The 20862-nt window shown below is 41.2% G+C and overlaps 1 protein-coding gene across 9 annotated transcripts in view; it reads right to left on the reverse strand.

The window, feature by feature from the left end:
* The window catches only part of NIN (ninein), a 66848-nt gene that overhangs the window by 5065 nt on the left and 40921 nt on the right, over positions 1–20862 (reverse strand). For 4 of the 9 annotated variants that reach the window (XM_063333820.1, XM_063333818.1, XM_063333819.1 and 1 more), the window contains 12 exons: positions 18248–20296; positions 16913–17038; positions 16209–16278; positions 15028–15243; positions 14524–14637; positions 13312–13434; positions 12613–12726; positions 11735–11881; positions 10269–10448; positions 9568–9717; positions 8943–9041; positions 5294–5485 (listed from right to left, as the gene is read on the reverse strand). In XM_063333820.1, the coding sequence (XP_063189890.1) occupies positions 5294–5485; positions 8943–9041; positions 9568–9717; positions 10269–10448; positions 11735–11881; positions 12613–12726; positions 13312–13434; positions 14524–14637; positions 15028–15243; positions 16209–16278; positions 16913–17038; positions 18248–20296 (3580 nt within the window). Of the gene's footprint in view, positions 1–1918; positions 2336–3369; positions 3428–5293; positions 5486–7693; positions 7755–8942; positions 9042–9567; positions 9718–10268; positions 10449–11734; positions 11882–12612; positions 12727–13311; positions 13435–14523; positions 14638–15027; positions 15244–16208; positions 16279–16912; positions 17039–18247; positions 20297–20862 lie in introns of those variants that run through there. The other 5 variants (XM_063333821.1, XM_063333822.1, XM_063333823.1 and 2 more) reach the window with 5 other exon arrangements.

A 20862-nucleotide genomic window follows, 5' to 3' on the forward strand; every position in this document is an offset into this window, starting at 1 on the left:
TGGAAAGCAACATTTATGTGAAAATCAGTTAACAAAAATCAGTTCACATTCACCAGTCTCCTTTTTTCAGTTTACACTTAAGGAAATAGCTGTCGCGCCACATTTGAGTCTATTTTAAACAGCTGACTAAATTAATAAACCATTCATGGAAGCACAACGTTATGGCAACATTTAAAGGACACTCACAGCATAGAACTAGTTTTCTAAGTCTAAGTTACTCTTGATATGACCAGGTCTAAGAAAAATTGATATAAAATTCTAGTTCTATCTTGCCTGTGATAGTCAGATCTGGATAGTTTCCTTTTCTTGTTCTTAGGTGCTACCATATTTCTGTTGAATATTGGAAACAAAATACCAATCAAAATCTTAACAATTTTAGAAAAAAAAATTAAGGTGAAGTCATAAGGGCACGTTAGTTTGACAGTATAACTCTCCTATGCCAAAGCCCCCTTGAAATTGAGGAATATCCTAAAGTATGATGCCATTATCCCAAACCTGAATTTTTAATTTTTTTTTAGATTAGTTGTTCAAAATTAATGTTTCCAAATAGTAACTCTTAAATGCTTTTGCTCTTTTTCTTCAGTGAGGTAACAGACAGTCTTACTAAGAGTATAGTAACTCAGTGTCATGAGAGCGCCCGTTACACCAATGGTTGAGTGAAATTTTCCCAAATAAATTAGGAAGACCAGGAGCTAAAACAAAGCTTGTTTGTATTTGTGAACTTTAGACACTGACTGCAGGAAAAGGGATTCTTTGTTTTAATGCTGCCTTGTTACTCTAATTCTAGGAAGTCATCTGAGAAGATTAACTTTGAGAAAGCACTACCCTTCTCCCCAAAACAAAATACCTTCAAAACTGAAGTACCTACACACATGTGGGGGAGTATAAATGAAAAAGCAAGGGAGGAGTGTTTCAGGTAGGTAGTTGCTCACCTAAATACCTATATAAAGATCCCCTGGGGATCAACATTTTATTTGTTGTAACACCAGAAACTCCTTAAGTCTATGTATAGGGCTGTGGAATCACTTAACTTGTGAAAAAATATTGAAAAAAGTTACATTAATTATATAGAAAGCAGTTTTACAGTGTTGCTGGACTGGATGTTTTTCTGGATTGAAAGAATACTACTAAGCAGAACTTGCAGGGAAGTTTTTAGCCAAATTATCTTGAGCTATCTTTTGTAATTTGATTGGAATTCAAAAACATACCTGACTATTACACTTCATATGGGTTGCAGGAGGCCTTGCGTGAGTAGTTAAGTGGAAACTAAGAATTATAGTGGTCTCAATACCTGTGATCTTGGTTTTTTGGCTTAAAGGTGATTTGGGAATGTTCTAACTTCAAATTATCTCATGTTTAATGGGAGAAGTCAGCTCAAGCATTAGCTTTAAGGTCATTAGAAAGATGGGAGCAAAAAGATTTTTGAAAGCCATCAGGAGAAATCGTTCATAGCTCCCAACTAGAAAAATCATTGGCCTTAAAGAGGTGTTTTGCTGACTTTTTAAAGTGTTAGAAATCTAATTTAATCTAGTAATTTGAGACAAAACAAAAACCTAAGGAATGTTATCCAAGAAACAAGCGTGTTAATAATTTTCCCTTTTCTGGCACTGCCTTTTTACTTTATGGCCACAGCGGTAGAATATGCCCATGTACTACACAAATTCTTTTCTTAAATATGCAGGTAGATCTACTAAAAAGAAGCTGAATATCTGTATTTAAGTACATCCTCTATTGCAAATCTTTCCCAGAAGTCCTGATATGACAATCCTCAGCAAGGATGAATATTTTGTCTAAAATTTGTTATTTTTTCTTCATAAAGCTGAAACCGTAAACTATTGGTACTATTAAGACAAGAGACATTATGTTTAAAAAAAATTTTATTTTTCATTTACATCAAAAATGTCATCTTTCCCTGTTAAAAAGTTTATACATCTTATACAAAAATGCAGTATAAATACCCCAGATTTTCTTCAGATCTCATATAAAATTAGTACCATTTGAGAAAAATAGTCTCTTTCCACATTGAACAACTCCACATTTTAAATAACATAAATAAAAAGTATCTGTAACAAATTAAAAAAGACAGCTTATGAACTTTAAACAAAATAGCTTCTAGACAAATAAATAGGAAATAATACTGTGGAGACTTTTTTTTTTTCCTTTTTAGAAAAAGCACAAAATAATTTGATCCTCAAGTTTCTCAGCTTATGCCAGTTCGTGTGTTTGTGTGTGTTTATCATGGTAAGGAATGAGATCATAAGCAGCCAAGCTGTCAGAGGTGCCCGATCCTCCGGTAGGAATCTGCATGCACTGCTCGCTGCTCCGGTAGCAAGGCCTAGAGAAAGAAGGCAAGTGGGATACTTCACCCTGATATCCAGATTTTCTTTTAAATACGTATGTATAAAGTAAACCACCAATACAAGCGAAGCAAGCAACGCAAGACAAAAAAAACCACACACAAAAGAAAACATGCAGAGTATCACGTCTTATATTTCTCTAAATACTAGTATTAGCACTACACATATGCAATTGAGGAGCTATTTGGGATGCATTTTCTAGATGTAAGGACTCTTCAGATGGCTCATTCACGTTTTTGGGGGGATTTAAAAAGATCAGTGGCTTTTTTTTTTTTTTTTTTGCAATTAGCAAAGCAGTTAAGTTTCTTAGATGAAATTATCTGCCATTATATATATAATCTCACAGATTGCCAAATGGTATTGAAAGAACTTATTTGCGTTTCCATTTTAAACCTAGTTATAAGTCTTTTCCTGAGACAGGTGAACAAGCTGTTGGTCAGAGGTGATTTGAATTTTCAAATAAAGAGCTGAAGAAGGGGGAAGCTGAGCAACTGTAAATATTCTGAACAAAAATACCAGTTAGCAGAGGTTCTAAGTGAACTTAGGAAAAGATCATTTAACGTTAACAGGCTCCCAAATCTAGTTATTGAGCAAGGAATACGAGAACAAGTGCAGCGATTGCTACTGTGCAGCAGGTAAGAATCACAGCACTAGACACAGCAGACACAGTCATTTGGAATTCAGAAGAGTCCAGACAGGTTAACACAGTAGAAAAGGCTCAGGAGTTTTAATTTAGTGAAATCTGAATGTACGACAGTAGCCTTTGGAGGACAATCGCTCAAGACTGACTGTAAAATGAATGAGAACATAGGCCACCGTAGCAACGATCAAAAAGCAATGAAAATTGCAAAGCATGATGAACACAAAAAAAATAATTCCAAAAAGGAGGGGGATAACTTTGGATACCTTATTACACAGAAGGACTCGGGATCTAAGAAAGCTGCAAAGTGCAAAGCAGCAGCAGCAAAACTAGGTGATTAAATTTACACAGAAAGCATGGAGATAACCTGACGTTGTACTCACTGGTGAAAAGATGATGAAGAGGGACTAGGATGCAATTTTTCAAGGTGCTAAAGGGGACATTGAAATGGACATAAGCTCAACTAAATGTTAACACTAGAAGTCAGGATGACAAAGAAAAGTCAACAGTGAGAAAGCAAGATGTGCTTACAGAAATGTCAAAGTTGAGACAAACTAAAACAAGTTTGGCCTTGGTTATAGTTGTAGAATGCATGTGCTTAATAAAGATTTTAGTAAGTTATCTAGTAATGCCCATGAAAAAAGCTGTAGGAGATGTTATAAACCAGAATACCCATTCACTTTAAGCAAAAAAAAAACAAGACCCCAAACCAAAACCAAACCAAACCCAACAACAAAGCAACAATAGAAAAAAATTAAAAGGATTAAGTGCATTAGTGCATTGACAGAAAAGTGCAAAGCCTCTCTGAAAGTATTTTTAAATTCATGAAGCCTTCCAGAATAAAAGCTTTTACAGGAAACGTAAAAGTGATTTATCTGTAGAACTACAAGTTCCAGGATGTGACTAGTTTGCAAATTGTTTCTCAGGCTTTCAAAAGCAAAATTACAAAGTCATCACTCCGAATGCAATACAGAGCACATTCATTTGCAGATGCTACTGCTGTTATATGGCCTTTAATGATTTCAAAATTAAACTGCACACTCTACTTTCCATTTTATGTGACCAAGTACATTAGCCTGTGGTAATGCACTTCTCTCAGGACTCAGCTGAAAAGGAGAGCACCTTACAATTGATTTATTTTTACTTATCCTATATTATTTGCCATTAAGTTATTTTTTTGTGTGGAACTTCTAAGTGTTATACCTGTCTTAAAAAAGACTTCTTACTCCAAGTTTTGGAAATTTTAGAAACTGTTACTGCGTGTACTCCGTAATACCTTTTTTCCAGAATACCCTATTAACACGCTCAGAGATTGTTAAGCTTCAAAGTCTTGGCCTTATTGTTTTGTGTTTGGTTGGTTTTTGTTTGTTTGTTGTTTTGGGGGTTGTTTTTTTAAGCGTAACAGCAATCTGAGTTTAAAGTTTTTTTCCTGCTAACAGATTAATAAAAGTGTTAGTATTTTATCTAAGTTATTCAGAGCTTTATCTTTTCTCATAAGATAAAGACCTATGGCCTGAGCCAAAGCTTTAGAGATTTAGAGGTTCGGTTACTTGTTGAAGAAGAGAGTCATTTAGCAAGCCTAGTCCCCAAGCTTAGTTATATACGGGAGGATACAAACTTTTCTACCTATTGCCTATATTTCAGTTTTATATGTTAAAAACCCCAAACACTAAAGATGACTCTGCCCATTATGTGCAGTAGATGTAATTTTCCTTGGAATTAGATTGTTTTTCCTTAGAAGTGCCAATGTTGAAGTTCCTGTATAATGGTAACAGCGTTCTCCAAACAACATCTCTTATGGCCAAATAACAAAGATAGGCTGACTTTATAAAAAGGATTAATTTGTTTGTATTCTGCTCTACTACAGCTGACAGAACTCCATGTGACAGCAACAGCCTAAACTAGTATTTTATGTGTGAGGGGTATGTGCTTGTGCAATATGTGGTGTAGTGTACTTTTTAAAAAACAAATGGTTCCAGACATGGATATTAGGTAAAGAAAACAACACAAAACCTATAAACGCTTACTGCACATTGATCAGAAGGAGAAAAGCCAGTTGAGTGTTTTTTTATTTTGAACAGATTAAGAGGTCTTCAGAATTAAGCTATGGCTCAAGCTAAATATACTAAATAGCAAAGGTTTGCTTTGATGTCTTTGATAGATTGAATTTTCATTTTTGAACTGGCATAAACAGAGAACGGATCTCATCAGAATTGAAAAAAAAAACAAAACAAAAGAAGAAAACTAACCAGATATTCTTTTAAAGTGGTAACCTGCAGAGTAATGAGAGCTTTACCTGTTGCATGTTTGTTTCAGAGGGTCTGCTTTCAAGCTCTTCCTGAAGACGTTGACTCCTCCTCTCTGCTTGTAGTAGCTGGTGTTGGAGCTGCAGGAACTGTTCCTTGGGCACCATAGCACAGCCTTGCTGCGGGAGCTCCCGGGAGTGCGGGGACTGGCTAAGCATCACACTGCCGCTCGAGTGGAGCATCTGAAGAGCAAAGTAAATCAGCCATCAGGGGAAAACAGCAGTGCTGTTCATTCAACTTATCTTTTAGCGATGCTCTAGACATCAGGTTAGTCTTGAACAACTTCTCATATGCAAGAGAAACAAGCCTGAACTCAGTAACAGAAACTAAATAGACCGCCTTTCGCTTTCCAATGAAAGATGATGCTTCTTTATGCGGAGTTCTGAAGTCTAAAGGAATCTGAGCTTTGATTCATAAGCTCATACCCGAGCTATAAATTCACTGAATTTCTGATGAAATCCTGTCAAAGTTAAATGGGCCTGTGGTCAGCTTTAACTTAATAGTCCTTTTTAATTTTAACCTTGACCTCAGCAGCTCTTCTAAAAAATAGTATCCGCTTACAAATAAAAGCACTATCACGAGGCTGAAGAAGTTGTCCACCAGTGCTGATTATTTCTAGTCTTTAATCTAGGATGGAGAGATAACATTCTCAAAAGCAAAACAAGTTTTCAGTGTAATGTATGATGACTTAAGTAATTTGATGCCAGCTGCTATATTACATTCAGAATTCAGTATTTAGAATCCCATATATCTGTCCTTATGTTCACTACTAACTGTAGAAGTTTAACACATTTTATAATTCTTATTTTGAGACGTGCCACAAGCAGAGTTTGATAGCAAGTCTGGAGACCTCCTGAGTGTCTGTGCTGCATAAGCAAAAGTATACTCAGAGGGGCCCTTGAGATATGGACGTGTGTAGTAATCTGAAGTAGTTTAATTCCAAATTCAAGTCTTGCTTTCGCTAAAAAAAGACTACTCAATGCATCAGCCAGTCTATGTAATGTAAAGGTCCCAAATGGTTTAGCTTCCCCACATCGTTTACTCAAGTGCTGCTCCCAAGCAATGCTATGACAGGTACTGGATGAAGGTGGCTAAGAAGAGAGGCATTTCTGGCATTAACTTACTACAGCAGCATCGCAACCACGAGAACATCGCAACCACCAAATTAGATAAACTGGCCCAGCATCAGATGAACTTTCAGACAATATTAAGGGCTAAGATTGTTTCATGTGACTATTTAGCATTTTTCTAGACTGAAGTAAAATCCAGGCATAACTATCTCACAGTTGTAATAGTTTAAAATACTAAAAAAAGACCAGAACTGTACAGTAAAAACCCCTGATGTTGGATTTGCATAAGATTAATACTTTCTTCCCATAAAGTTCAGTTGACCACATCATAAAATTCTCGCCTGTTATCTCAAAACCATTACTCTGTTCCCTTCGGGAAAGGCATATGAGATTATGGTAGTGGTTTTAATTTTCCTTTCACAGGTGGTAGAATTAAGGCCTTAAATTCGTAATCATATTTCAATTATTGAGTTTGTCCATAATGTAAACAACTATAAGCATTTTTCATGATGGTGCAGCTCTTCTGGGCATCTGTACATCTCTGTTGGCCCAGGTAAACAGAAAATAGGTTTGTAAGTATTTTTAAATAAAACTATTTGGTTCTTTTCTTTTTTTTTTAAGCTATCAGGAGATTCTCTTGAATCAACCTGCCAGCAAAGGAGCTATTCTTTTACTGACAATATAAACAGTGAAAATAATGAGCTTTTGGTGGAATTTGTTTAGGTTTTCCTGTACTGTTGTGAAGCACACGAGTACCCGATGAAGGAGCTGAAGAAACAGTCAATTAGTGTTAAGGGCATCTTAAAAAATGAATACCAATTGCATAGCTAATGAAAACTGTATAGTCTTGCTGTATTCATCTGTGGAAGAAAGAGGAATAATAATGAACTTGCTAAACTATTATTAGGGACGACACTGAGTGTGATCATATATCAGTTAATATTAAGGCAACTTTTGAGAAAAAGCATGCAGATATCAGAGGTAAATAAAAAAGCAACTTCAAGCCTCGCAGTCAATGGGTTAGAAGGAAGGGGTTGAGCCACTTTTCATTTTCTTATGATTGATTTAATTTTTTTGAAGGCAATTGGTTATTTCTCTCCATTTTCATGGCAGTGCCTTAGAAGCACGCAACTTCTTGGCCTACAGAATTAAATTGCACACTACAATTAGCGCAGCTGTCAAAGTAAAAATTTTACATTAAAATGAATAGTGGCCTCTTTACTTAGAAGATGCATGGAATAAAAAAAAAAATAAAAAAAAATCCGTAAAAGAAATGTTTTCTCCATGCTATGGGTAGTACATTGAAAATGATTGCTCTACCTTCGCACACTATTTCAGAAAGAGAACTGCACCCTTCTCTGCTAGTTCCAACCACTGAGTTCTAGACAGGTTAGCCATGAACAAAAGGAGAACAGGCACAAAAGAGAAAGTTAGAAGTCATAAAGTGCTAAGTGAATGTTATACACACCTGCTGGGAAAACGTTATTAGGAGTAACACAAGTCCTGCATGTTTGAAATACAAATTCTAGGAGAAAACGCAATTCCATGCCTGGTGTTTATACTAAAGGGTTTAACAGTGTTCGGAGTTTTTCCAAAAATTAATTAAGACTATATAAGTAAAAGCGTGGGGCATATAAACAGTCTTTCAGTAACTTGTCAAAATCTCATCGTTTCTAATCAAGTTTTTACAGTTTTACTAGTTACACAGTATATTCAGCATAACATGTTTCCCATTTGCTTACTTGAGGAAAAACATGAAGTCTTTTAATAAAGAGTGTTGTAAAAGCCTCCTCTAGAAGATGCTTTGATTTATGGAACAAGTCAAAATTGTGGTGGTTGTATTTTATTTTTTTTTTTAATATTATGTTTTGAACTCAAATTCAGGCCATCAAGTTTAGGCAAGACTCCTGACAGACAACTCTGAGGTCTAGCCTGACCTTAAGGGATACACTGATTTAACATCGTTAATCCTGTTAGCAAGGGCCCCTAAGAATTACTCGGTTTTCATAACATCCAGCATGATCTGTCTCCAGCAGCACTGAACAAACATCCACGTTTACAGCAGGCTTCGGAAGAATCTCAATTGAAGTTTTCACTCATGCCTTTAGATTAACAGCAAATTGTGTAAATTGTTAATCTGTCACGAACCAGATAAAATAGCAAGGCTTAAACTCAGCCAATTATTCCCATAGTAAATAAGAACAGGTTTCTACATTAAGAGCAGCGTTACGCAAACATTAGTTAGGAAACTTGAGGTTACATGTTTTAGGAAGGAAGAGGAAAGTGTTAGCCTCGCCTCAAGCACAGAAACAAATTTCTTCGCTATTTGATTTTATATTGGAAACCTTACAATAAACCACAACATGCTTCAGAGAAACGTATTTGTCACACTAACATCTTGATCATGAAAGATGAGATTAGGCACTAGGAGAGATTAATTCTTCCTGTTTCAATTAGTTTCCTCTGTTCCTACGCATCTAGAAGTTGTTTTTAAATAAAGCCACAGATTCAGAGAGACAGTGATAAAGCCCCACGCTACTCAGTACAGTCAACACTTATTGAAAAGTACCTCCATCAACTGATCATCCAGTTTGACTTGCTTTTTTCTTAGCCCTTCATTTTCTGAGCTGGTTTCCAGTTCACGTTCAAGAGAATTCATCTGACTGATCTATTAAAGACAAGAGATTTCCTTAGAAAGGTAGTAGCTTCTTATTTTATCTGCCTTGTTTTCCCAATATGCAAGTCGTGAGTCATTGCATGTCAAGACAATTCAAGATCAAATGACGTAAGTATTTGGACAAGTGCAATGCTTTGCTAAAAGTGATGTCTAAGGCAATGTTATACAGCATCGCTGACACAAGTTTCAAAGAATACACAGGGTTTAATCTAAAAGCAGTAACGCTGGCATATGAGCGCTGAGCGGAGCACTGGAGCAGGCTGCGTGTTGTTTACGGTTCCCATGTTCTACCCCTGAGCTGTTGGTACCGACTAGAAGCCCCGCAGCACGTCGGCACGGACTTCCACCCCGCCAGCTCCGCACGAGCACAGAAATCAGTCAGCTCCCCGCGACAGGGATTTGTAAGAGACAAAGAGCGCAAAGCTCGGAGTGTAAGAAGAAAGTTACAGCTTTCCGTCTCGAAGAGCTAATTTGGCCAGTACTGCATTGAGTCACGTATTTACCATCGAAAACTAACCTTCCTGTTCGCAGATGACAACTCCTTCTGAAGCTGTTCGCACTCTCTCTTCAAGCTTAATTTCTCTTGCTCTATGGCTTTGACGATGCCTGACTGGCTTTGATGCTTTTGGTGCTTCAGGGAAAGGACAGTAGATTCCAGCTGTCTGATCTAAAGGGATCAGAGATAAACAAATGTGGAAAAACATTCCAGGCCATTAAAAAAAATAAAAAAATATATATATACACCAAATTGCACCTACTTAATCTAAAATACGGAATACCAATCAATTTTGGACTCATAGCAGATTCTGGTGTATTTTTGACATTTTAGCTTTGAGCAACAAAAACTCTTTCCCTTCCTCTTCCCCATGATCTGCCTAATGCTGTGGACTAAGAAATCGGACATGAAGAATGCTTGGAATATTAGGAAATTTTTATGAAAGAAAACAATTGAAAGGTGTTAACTGGAAGTTGCACCAGAATCTTAGACAAGCGTTATCAGGATTTTCTTTAAAAAAAATAAATAATTGTTTGAAACATCGTAAGAGCGTCTGTGTAGTCAGTGCGGATAGAAAGGAAAACTATTCCATGATCCATTCTTTCTGCAAACGTTTCTATCCAAAGCTAACGAGCGCCATTCTTCTCCTGTATTACCCACTGCAAAACACAAATCGTGAAGCCTTGGCGTAGCCCCCCAATCCATCCGCTTGCTGAGGTTACCTTCTCCCTGGCGTGCGTCAGGTCTGTTTTACTGCTCTGGACTTCTCTCTGCAGCCTCTCGTTCTCCTGCCTCAGCAGCTGCTGCTCCTGCTTCAGCAGCTGCTCCAGTTCACCCCAGTGGAGTTGCCTCTGTTGGTCCTGCAGCCCTGAGGAAGGCACAGCCAGTTCTAGAACCCGATTCTTAAGACAGACAGAAGTGCAGGGTTAGGCCTTAAACAAAGCAGCAGACATTTTCTCGATGCAGGTGGGTTTCGAGCAGGCTTTCGGTAACTGCAGACTCTGAAGTCGCAGGATTCCCGACTTCCTCCCAGCCTACGCTACGCTCGCCACCGAGAAACCCAACACGCTCATCGCAGCACAAACCCAAAGCGCTTCCCTCTACTCCACGAAAATCACGGATAATAGCCGCGCGCCAGAACGCTCCATACACATGCACAGAGTTCAACACCACACACAAAAAGAAGGCAATTTGCACTCCATTTCACAGCCTCATCAAGCAAATAGGGCTCAGCATTATATATTATTCAGTAATAGCTGTAATTTAGTTCCTGTTGTATGATTCTGAAACAGCCTCTTTTCCATGTGGACATTAAATATTCCTTAATTACATGGCAAACAAGCCAAATTAGTAACTGAGTTCATAATACCAGTCCCAAAAACGCTGTCTACAGCCTCCTTCAGTTACAGCTCCTCATCAGTTGTGAGACTGATACAATACTGTGCCCCTCAAAACCGAGTTTGACCGAAAATTAGATCCCCCATCAGTTACTAGTTTGGCTGTTTACGTGTTTATGGTCTTGCTAAGCGTAAACTCATAAATTGCCCACAGATAATTCGAAATTTTTTCGGTGAAAGATTGAGATTTATGTCGGGGAAGAACAGAGACTCGGGAGATGGACTGATCATTGCCTGTCCTCCCGTTCAAAACTTAAAATAAGGGCTTTTTTAAAAAAAAGTTTATAATCTGCATATTATATACAATCCAACAAGACTGATTATAGTTATACTAAAATGGAAAACTACTAAATACAGAAAGCATCATTAAAATAGGGCTTTTTTGTACCTGCCTCCTTTCAGCTTTTTTTTTTCTTTAATTATTAGCTTTATACCACTTGTTTAAAAAAAAAAAATCAATAGTTGCTTAAGTCAGAGTCTACTTGCTCAGGTTTGCAGCGCTATTTGTGTCCTTTCAGTGGACAAGGCAACGTAAAGAATCGTGGAATGGTTTGGGTTGGAAGGGAACTTAAAGGCCAACCAGTTCCACCCCCCTGCCCTGGGCAGGGACACCTCCCACCAGCCCAGGTTGCTCCAAGCCCCGTCCGGCCTGGCCTTGAACACCTCCAGGGATGGGGCAGCCACAGCTTCTCTGGGCAGAAGAAATGAGTTGGCTACAGAAGAGCGGAGCTGGTGTCCGTAACGCCCGGCATGCAAAGTTGACTGATTCGGAGGCACCTGAAGCCCGTTACCTTTTCATTGGCATTCTGCAGTTGCTTGTGTAAAGACATCACTTCTTGCTTAAGGGTTTCCTTCTCCTGTTGCGTCACCCGTAAATCCGATTTGAGTCGGGACATTTGCAGGGTGGTATTTTGCAGCGTTTCATCCAGACTCTGCACCTGTAAGGAGCAGGAACGCAGCTTGGTGTCTGCTGGACCAAGGTTTCTTGTAACCTTGGTCTGCTGGGATGTGTAAGCGCCACGTCTCACACCAATTTAGGATCTCCAACGGATGGAGTGAAGAAGTTCGAATGCTGACAGCCCCCCTTAAAAATTGCTAAATGATTTTCTGTCCTTCTATTCCAAATTAGCAGCCATCCCCTTTGAATACAGCCACAATACTGCATTCAGCAACGACACAGCTTCCACCCCTCCACATTTATTGTGATATGCCGGGAAGAGAAGACTTCTCTTGAATTATTTATTCTTCCTGGCAGCCCATGGCCAACAATAAACCCCAGGCGTAATTAGCCAAGCCAATAGCCATTTGCTCCCCCGCCCTGTGAGAGATGAGCCACCGCCAGAAGAGCGGGGAGCAACAGCAGAGTCTCCGCAGTATTTTAGGAATAACGGGGCAGAATGGATTGGCAGAAGGATCTTGGCTGTGGATGCAAACCAACGTAGCTTATTCTCGGGGTGGGGGGAAAGTCTCATGGCATTTCACAAGCTTCCTCTTGTCCTTTGAGAACGTCACTTTGAAAGCCCATCAAAGCAGCCATTCTTAGCTGCATGACATCTTTGCGCATGTTACGAGGGGGCTGGTTTTTATGAAAAAAAAAAAAAAGGCACTAGAAAGGGATTTTAAAAAAATTTTTTTTGATCCAGGGCTAGAACAAACCCCGCTGTTCTACCTTCTCCTGCGAAACGGTGAGCTGCGTTTTCAGTGTCTGACTCTGCTGTTCCCAGGACTTCTGCTCCTGCTTCAAGCTGCCGATCGCGCTCTCTAAGCGGCTTACTTGAGCTACCTGCAATAAGATTACATCGGTAAGCCCGAATCAGCCAGGATTTTCTTTAACTCAATTTGACTTTGGGAGTTAAGCTAGAGGGAGTTGCAGCTACGCAAAGAAAATGCAGGAGAGCAAAAAAAAAAAACAAAAAAAACCAACAAAACAAAACACCAACCAGAACCTTAAACCCCTCAGCTCCCAGCCCAAATCTCCACACAATGGGATCATTAGAGCGTGCATATTAGTTACGCCGCTCGAGTTCAGAGTTAAAATATGTCAGAGTTGGAAGAAAAGTGCAAGAACACTGTCTTCCTTGTCCTGCTGCAATAGTTATATCCGGCCCCGTTCCTTGCAATGTTTGGAATTTTCCGCATCATGAAATTACAGTCAAGCTGGGCTCCAGAATTTAAGCTTTAAAACCAGCTGGGGGGGTGGGGGGGGGGGCGGGGAAGAAAGTGACAACTAAGCCTTTATCTGCCTTGAAGGTAAGACAAAAATAAGTCTATAGTTTTACAGCATAGGGTGATACAGGTAATGGTGTAAGAATTTCAACAGCCTGTTAAGGCAGGTAGGTGGTGATGTGGATTCGCAGGTCTTTCTTACCTTATCAATACATCTGTTTAATTCCTCACTCAGGGCTTCTTTTTCTTTCTGCAGCTTCTCATTTTTAGCAATTAAGCTCGAGACTTCATTTTGGAGGTCAGCGAGATCAGGACACCGGGGCAGCTGCGGAAAAACAAACCCCCTTCACAGTTGTATTTCTGGGCCGTTTCAGAATTTTGCATGCACGTGGCTAGGCAAAGCTTTCCCTCCTCCTCCGGACCAAGCATCCCAACTCCAGATGGAGCGGGAGAGAGAGAAGCATTCTCCAATTTGGTAGGAATGACCATACGAGTATCATTGATATGACCCAGGGCATCCTTCCTGCCACACAGGGCAATAAGGATTCCTAATCGCCCTGCAATCCCTCGCATTTGCTTTAGGGCTGGTCTTTCTCTTCTGTCAAACGGCAAAAAAAAAAAAATAATAAAAAATACCGTACTGTGACTTCTGATGCTTTTCCCGTTTAACGTGGTGCTTTAGCTTAACGCCCTGCCTTCTTCTCTGCGGGTCTGTCTTTGCTCGCTCAATCTTCTCTCTTTAATTACACTCGAGCCACAATCCATTCTTTGCTGAATGGGCTTCATCTGCTTTTGCTTTTTAAAACCCTTATCTATCCTAAGCTTTGGGCGCATCAAGCGAGTGCTTTGGCGCTGTAAAGAAAATTACTTTGTGAAGCCCTAATCAGGAGGGGTGACTCATTTGTAGCCTTCATTATCTATGTTTATTAGCATATATTTACAGCCAATTGAACCATGCTCATACAGGCGATAACCAAGCCCTCCAGGAAATTATCCTCGGAAGCTGTGAGACATGGGAGTCTCCAGATGGGTTCAGCACTAGGAATTCTCTCCGAGACGACGTGCCGGAAGAGACCAGTGCTTAAATGGAACTATATGGGTATCACAGGGAAACGTTCCCCCTCTGCCTATCCCGTCTGCCCAAATTAGAAAAGCCCTTGATTAGAGCTTTCAATCTCTGTCTTCATGGTCAAAGCCTGTCTTTGTAGATCCACCGCTCTGGAAGATCTTTTGGCAAAGGTGAAGTGGAACCAACCTTATTCGAACAGTTGTGCATTGTACCCGGAGACTGTTTCCAGAGGATTTATATTCCCCTACTGTTATGCCCTTACTTTAAAGAAATTAACTATTTCCAATTCGGGCTCCTTAAGAGAGAGGCGGCATTACCTGATGGCACTCAAATAGGACGCCATACCTGTTTTGTCTTCTCGAGTTCCTGCTGGAGGATGTGGTTCTCCTGCTCCAATAAGTGAGCTTGAACCTTCATTTTTGAGAGCTCCATCTCCAAGGAAGACACCACATTTGATGACTGCAAAAAAAAGTAAGAAGCTCAGGTTTCAGCTCAGGAGACAGGCAGGGCAGCAAAGATTCACCAGAGGGTGCTGCAGCCAGCGGCACGGGTTAGAGCTGGGATAGCGCTGGAGTGAACAGAATGGGCGGGCCGGAAAAACGCAGGTAAATATTTTGGCATTGCTAAGCTCCGTTTGCAGGACCAACTTGTACAATTCTACCGCCCAGCTTTTGGCTGCTGCCGTGCTTTCCTTCCACCCTCGTACGCACGTACATTTGCGGCTACTACTTAGGAAAATTCATCTTTGAAAGACCACACGCAGCTCGAGAAAGGGATTATGCTAATTCCACCTGTGCATTCCTGAAAGGTCAGTTGTTTGATACCATTAAAGACAGCGTAATCCCATACCTTTATTTTGGAGTTTTCCAGTTCCTCCTTCAGTACCAGTCGCTCCTTTTCCCATTCTTCCAGGGTGCACTTCCCCGTTTCCATCTCCTTTTGCTTCAGCACCCTTGCCAGCTGTTGATTGAGATCCTGCACATCTGCTTGATTTTTGGAGTTCCTCTGGCTAAGTTCGGTGTTTTCAGAGTCCAGCTGCTGGTTTCGGGTCTTCAGATCTGCTACCTGAATCGGGACAGCAGTGTCAGTTATGACCGCTTTTATATTGGGGAAGAGATCATTTTAAACATTTCCTTTCTATTAAGATGATTAAAAAAACCTGACAAGGGTCACTCCAATTCAGTGGTGACTCTGAATGGTGGGGGTACAGCCGTTAACCGTTCTCTACGGAACAGCCTTGACCCCAGTAGCACTGCTTGCTTTATTTCCCTACAGCTGTTTAACTTGCTCCGTGCCCTAATCTGAGGCCAAATCAAGGAGAACCGTATTTAGGAATCCTCCTGATGGCCTGTTGCATGCACGGTCAGCCTCACAAACCGTTAATTTCTCATAATTAGCCTCAATTATATCAGTTACGATATCAGTCATCTGGCACACCACTGTTCCTCCTTCCCTTCGCCAGGTATGTTTTGAGGGTTATGCCACTGAGCGAGTAGATTATTCTGAGCAAGTAGAGTTTTACTAAGCTATACTAAGAGGGACGTGAATGTACGAGCTACTTAAACCTTCTACTTTGCCGAGCATAACAAACTACCCTTGAAATAAAAGCAGCAGTCGCAGGGATACGAGCAAAGGGTCACGGCTGGCAGCGTTCCTAGACCCAGTGAGCTGGGAAGTAAGTAGAGGCTGAGTCACATAACCTCTGCTTCCCCCGGGCTTCTGCAGAGCCATTACCCACAAAGATTACAAAAGATACGCTTTTAACTTTATATTTCTATTAAATAAACTTTCCAAGTTGACTATGGAAAGAGCTCTCAAGTCTGTAAGCCAGACAGTCAGAGTAGCGTTGTGGTTGTCGTTGACCAGGTCAAGAAAAGCCTCTTATCGATCCCAAAGAGTTGGTGAGAACAGTTATCAAAAAGTTGAAATTTATACAACGGTCATTTTCCACAGCCTTTGTGACCATTTAAGGAACAGCTTTCATACAGTGATGATTTCTACGGAGAAGGTTATGGGCTCCGTGCATATACCTGCTTTTTCAGGTTGTCAACCATCTTCTGTACAGCCACCTTCTCCCTTCTCACAGCCTCTATCTTTTGCCTAAGGAAAAAAAAAAAAAAACACAAACAAAACCTCGTTAATGTTAGGGTTACTTGTTAATATACACACCGACAAGAACGGGCTGGTTTGTTCACATCACCAGAAATGGTAATGCTGGATATTTATCGCTTAGCATCGCTGTTTTGTGTGATTGGCGAGTGGTCAACTCCTCAAGGTACCCCATGGATTACTTCTCCAGAATACTCCCTGGATCACGGAGGGTTATCTACTTGCAAAAGACCAAATCACTGAAATACTGTCACTCTGGCCTTTTTCCTGCCTTTTCTAAGGCTACGCCAGCCCAACAAGCTCTGCCTTGGCCGAAGCAAGAATAATTGCACCAGATCGGCTCATAAGTAGGTCCCTGTGTTTGTACGTGTTACTGGATCACCTGAACTCCTGCGGTTGCGCCCCAGCTGTGGCTCTAGGAACGGGCAGGACAAGCTGGGGCAGGTAAAAAAGGCTGAGGAATAGACTGTCAACCTTCTGTATTTCCAACGGCACCATGGAATAAGCCTGTTTCAAGTTTTGTAGAAGGTTTAAGGCATGAAGGAGCTTTGAGAGAAGGGGTGTAACCATTGTGCCTGCCCTACCGCGAGAGCCGGACGTGGCACGTGCCCCATTGAATTCTTACCGCATTTCTTCTCGGGATCCATTTAGCTCCCTCAGTTTCAGGCTGGAAGCGCTACCTTCCTCGTTTAGTAAAGTCACTTCGTTTTTCAGAATAGCATTTTCCTCTCTCAGCTTCTCGGCTTCACACCTGCGGCAGAGAGACGAGACGAGTGAAAACTCTTTCCGCGTATCAGCTCAGCCCACAGGGAGAAAAACCTACTAAAAGCCTAAACTACTCGTAATATTTCAAAACAAAGCTGCAATGCACTTATTTTATGTATGAACTGTCCACGGGTTTTACATTTCATTTGGTAAGAGTGCTTCCCACATCACTGGAAAAAGGGGCTTTTCGTGCGTGTTTTTGTGCAGCTGAAGTTAGTTAAAAACCGAAGATACCTAGTAAGAGTGTCACGCTACTGTTGTACTACACCTTTCAGTCCTTAAGTTAAAAATAACTTTGAACAGCTTAACGCCACAATATGGAGATTTCTAGGAGAGCGAGCTGTTTCCCCAGCTTCTAGAGTCCGGTGTGCTGGGAACAGCAGGTGTTGGAAAGTGCCTTTTCTGTCCTGAGGCCACTGTAGGAAAATAACTTAGCCATGGGTTAGTACCCGAAAAAAACCCAAGTTCCTGCAGGAAGCTGGTGCTGAACAATAATTAAGCCACTCGTAGCCACTTTACGACCTCCAAAAAAAATATAAAATAATCCTTGCTGAAACACAGCGGTTAAAAACAAGTAGGTAACCTATTATGTTCTCTGTGTTATAATGGTATTTACCGTATCAACACACCTGATGGATTCCTAACACTAAGTGCTCCCGCTGGGGGAAAAAAAAAAGTTACCATAATCCTCTAGTATTAACTTAAATATTGAGAAAAACAGAAGCACTTTTAGCATTCCAAACAACATTCAGTACTAGAAGGGAACGAACCGAGTGAAGAGGTGATATTAGTAAAAAGCTAAAAGCATTCTGGAAGTGTTACCATGGTATTTTGGACATAAAAATACGGGGGTTTTTGATGGACCATCAGCTACACACTGCGAAGGCGACTACATCCATAGACACAACAGCCGGCAGGTCGCTCCTGTTCCACCATTCACGTTAGGCCACGCTCAGAGAGGAGTTAAGTCACACACATTTATTTCAACCGTCGTTATCCACAATTAATCAGCCTGCTTGCTAGTCATTAGAGTCCAAGGCAGTGTTTTCTAACCAAAGTTAAACTAGAGTGGTTAACGGCAGGCAGGTGCAGCTAGGAAGCCGTGAGCGGGATGCTAGGTTAGTTTCTAAGCGGCACGTTTGATTACTGGGGGGCCGGCATGGTTCCCCACCAAAGTTTTGCGAGTGTACGTTACCTCAAAAGATCAACTTTTTGCTGCAGCTCAGTGCACGTGCTCTGCAAGCCGTGCGTCACTGCATCCCTCTCCTCCTGGAGATGCGTGTCATCTGGGTTAACCGCAGCAGCAACCTTCTCCTGCAGCTTTCCCTTGGGTTCTTGCGGCTCCCTCTTTTCCCAGGACACCCTGCTGTCCCTTTGGGCAGCCGGGTCCTGCTGAGCTGTAAACGCAGCAGCATGTTCTTCCAGCTTCCCAGGCTGTCTTAACCTGTCATTGCACGCCACTGTGTTTCCTTGAGCATCTTGTTCTTGGTCATCGTCCAGTTCTTGAACTTTTTGGAGGAGCTGCGCCTTTTCCTCTCTAAGCTTACTACTTCCCAGTTGACTTTCTTCTAGTCTGCCGTGAAGGCTTCTCAGCTTACGCAGGTTGTCTTCTAGCACTTTATTTTTTTCAGCTAACTTCATCATTTCGGATTTCAGATCTTCGTTTTCTACCTGAATTTCTTCTTGCAGCGACAGCAGCTCGGCCTGTGCCATTAATCTGTCTTCTAACTCTTCTGCCCTTTTCCAAAGCTGAGCTATTACACTTTTCAGGTCACCACTCATTGACCCAGGAACATGATCAAGCTGGAGAGAGGCTTCACTCAGTTCTTCAGCCTTCTCAAGCTCAACCTGAAGCTTCACAGCGTCAGGAACAAACCCTTTAGTTTGGGGAGTTATTCTGTGATTTAGCAGATGAACCTTCTGCTGTTTAACGTTGTCGTGTAGCACTTTTGGTCTGGGTCGTCTCTCAGGAGTTTTCTCCAGATCTCTCTTGTTTTGCAGCAGAGGCACCCGAGAAAGCAGCTCTTGGTTCTTGTCCCAGTCCTGATGGCCATCAGCTCCCAGTGCTGCTTTGCTTCCTTGGATCTGACACCCCTGCACCTTGAGCGTGTGCCCAGCTGCTCTGGCTTTAACACACGCATTCTCTGAATCGGAATCCATCTCAGTCATTTCTTCCAGGTCTGTAGCATCAGCCTCCAAAAACACAAGGACGTTCGAATCTGTTCCTTTCTCTGCGTCTTTACAATCGCTGGGCAACCCTTCAAAAAGGGGATCTATTTCGTCTGGCAGCTGAGATTGTTCTGAGCCGGACTCGGAGCAGCCAGGACTGGGAGGTGGCACGGGCTCCCGCTCTGTGGCTTCCAGCCTGCGCTGCAGCCTGACGATCTCAGCAGCCATTCTGACGTTTTCCTTCACGGCTTGCTCGTGCACTTTCTGTAGATTGAGGAGAACGTCTGCCTCATCTCCCAGAAGCGCCATGCCACAGGAAGCCGCAATTTTGCTCTTTGCTTTTGCGTATTCATTTTCCAGGACCCTATAGTGATTTTGTAGCACGGAAAAACTGCGGGTCTCCCACTGCAGTTTCTGTATTTTCTCTTGAAGGCTTGAGATTTCCAAACTCATCTCAGCCTTTTCTGATTCTGCTCTTACACAAATGTCTTTGTTTAAACTCTCCAAATCAAGAAGTTTGGAGTTGAGTTCTTCTTTCTCTTGCTTATATTCCTTGTCAAGCCTCTCCAGCTTTTGCCTCGCCAGCTTCCCGTTTTCCTCCACCATGGATATATGCTCTTCCCTGTTCTTTAGCTCTTGCTCGTGGTCATTTTGGAGTTGCGCTATTTTATCATTCAGCTTTTTCTCTTGCTTCTCGGCAGCGTTCCTCAGGTCTCGCAGCTCCTTCTGAAGCTGCTCTCTCTCGCACACGAGCTTGTTCACTTCTTCCTTGAAGTTCTTCTCCAGGAGATCTTTCTCCAGGGTCAGGGCAGAAGAAACGGCCTTTTCGTTTGCCAGACTTTCCTTCAGTTGCTCGTGAGCTTCGGCGACCTCCTGAGCAATCTCATCCTTCTCAAACTCCCACTGAGATTTCTCCTCTCTCTGCTGTTCGGCAAGTTCCTGCAACTCCCGCTGGTAGCGTCCTTCCAGGTTTTGGATTGTTTCTTCATATTTATTCACAAGTGTTTGTGTGTCGGCAGAAAACTGAGTTTCTGCATGAGATGCTCTTCTCTTATAGTCACTTTCCATTTTTGTCCTAAACATGGTTAACATAATACATTACTAAACGCTGGGCTAACTCAGAAGGAGATTCAAATGGCTTTTTAGGCTGAATAAAACAAGCTGAAAAATTACTTTTTCACGGAGTTTTAGAAGAAGTACTATTTGATGGGTGCTTCTGAGAGCCCAAGTTAAATTTGAGGCAATTTTCTGAAGCTTCAAAAATAAAAATCTAATTGCCTTGGAAAAGTATAACTCACAAAAAGTCCTCAGAAGAGTTTTAATGTACAATATAGGCCCTTCTAATTCTTGTGATCAGATTTGTAGGGGCAGATGTTCTTACCCCATCATCTCTCCCTGTCACCCCAGGACAATTTCAGGTTTTTTTGACACTTGATCCTGGATAAAAGCCATCCCTTTACTTCTTTAGGAAAGGAGAACTCTGAAAACCCAAATGCCTTAAAAGTACAAAGCAGGGATTTGTAAAACACAGGGATCCTGAACAGAACTCAAATTAATCACATCTGGTTATGCTTCAACACTGTTGCCTTCAGGTGAGCTAAAAAAAAATAAAATCAAACCAATAGAAATATCTGCTTGAGG

Source organism: Chroicocephalus ridibundus, chromosome 4 (assembly GCF_963924245.1).
Source record: "Chroicocephalus ridibundus chromosome 4, bChrRid1.1, whole genome shotgun sequence".
In the NCBI taxonomy this organism is placed as follows: Eukaryota; Metazoa; Chordata; class Aves; order Charadriiformes; family Laridae; genus Chroicocephalus; species Chroicocephalus ridibundus.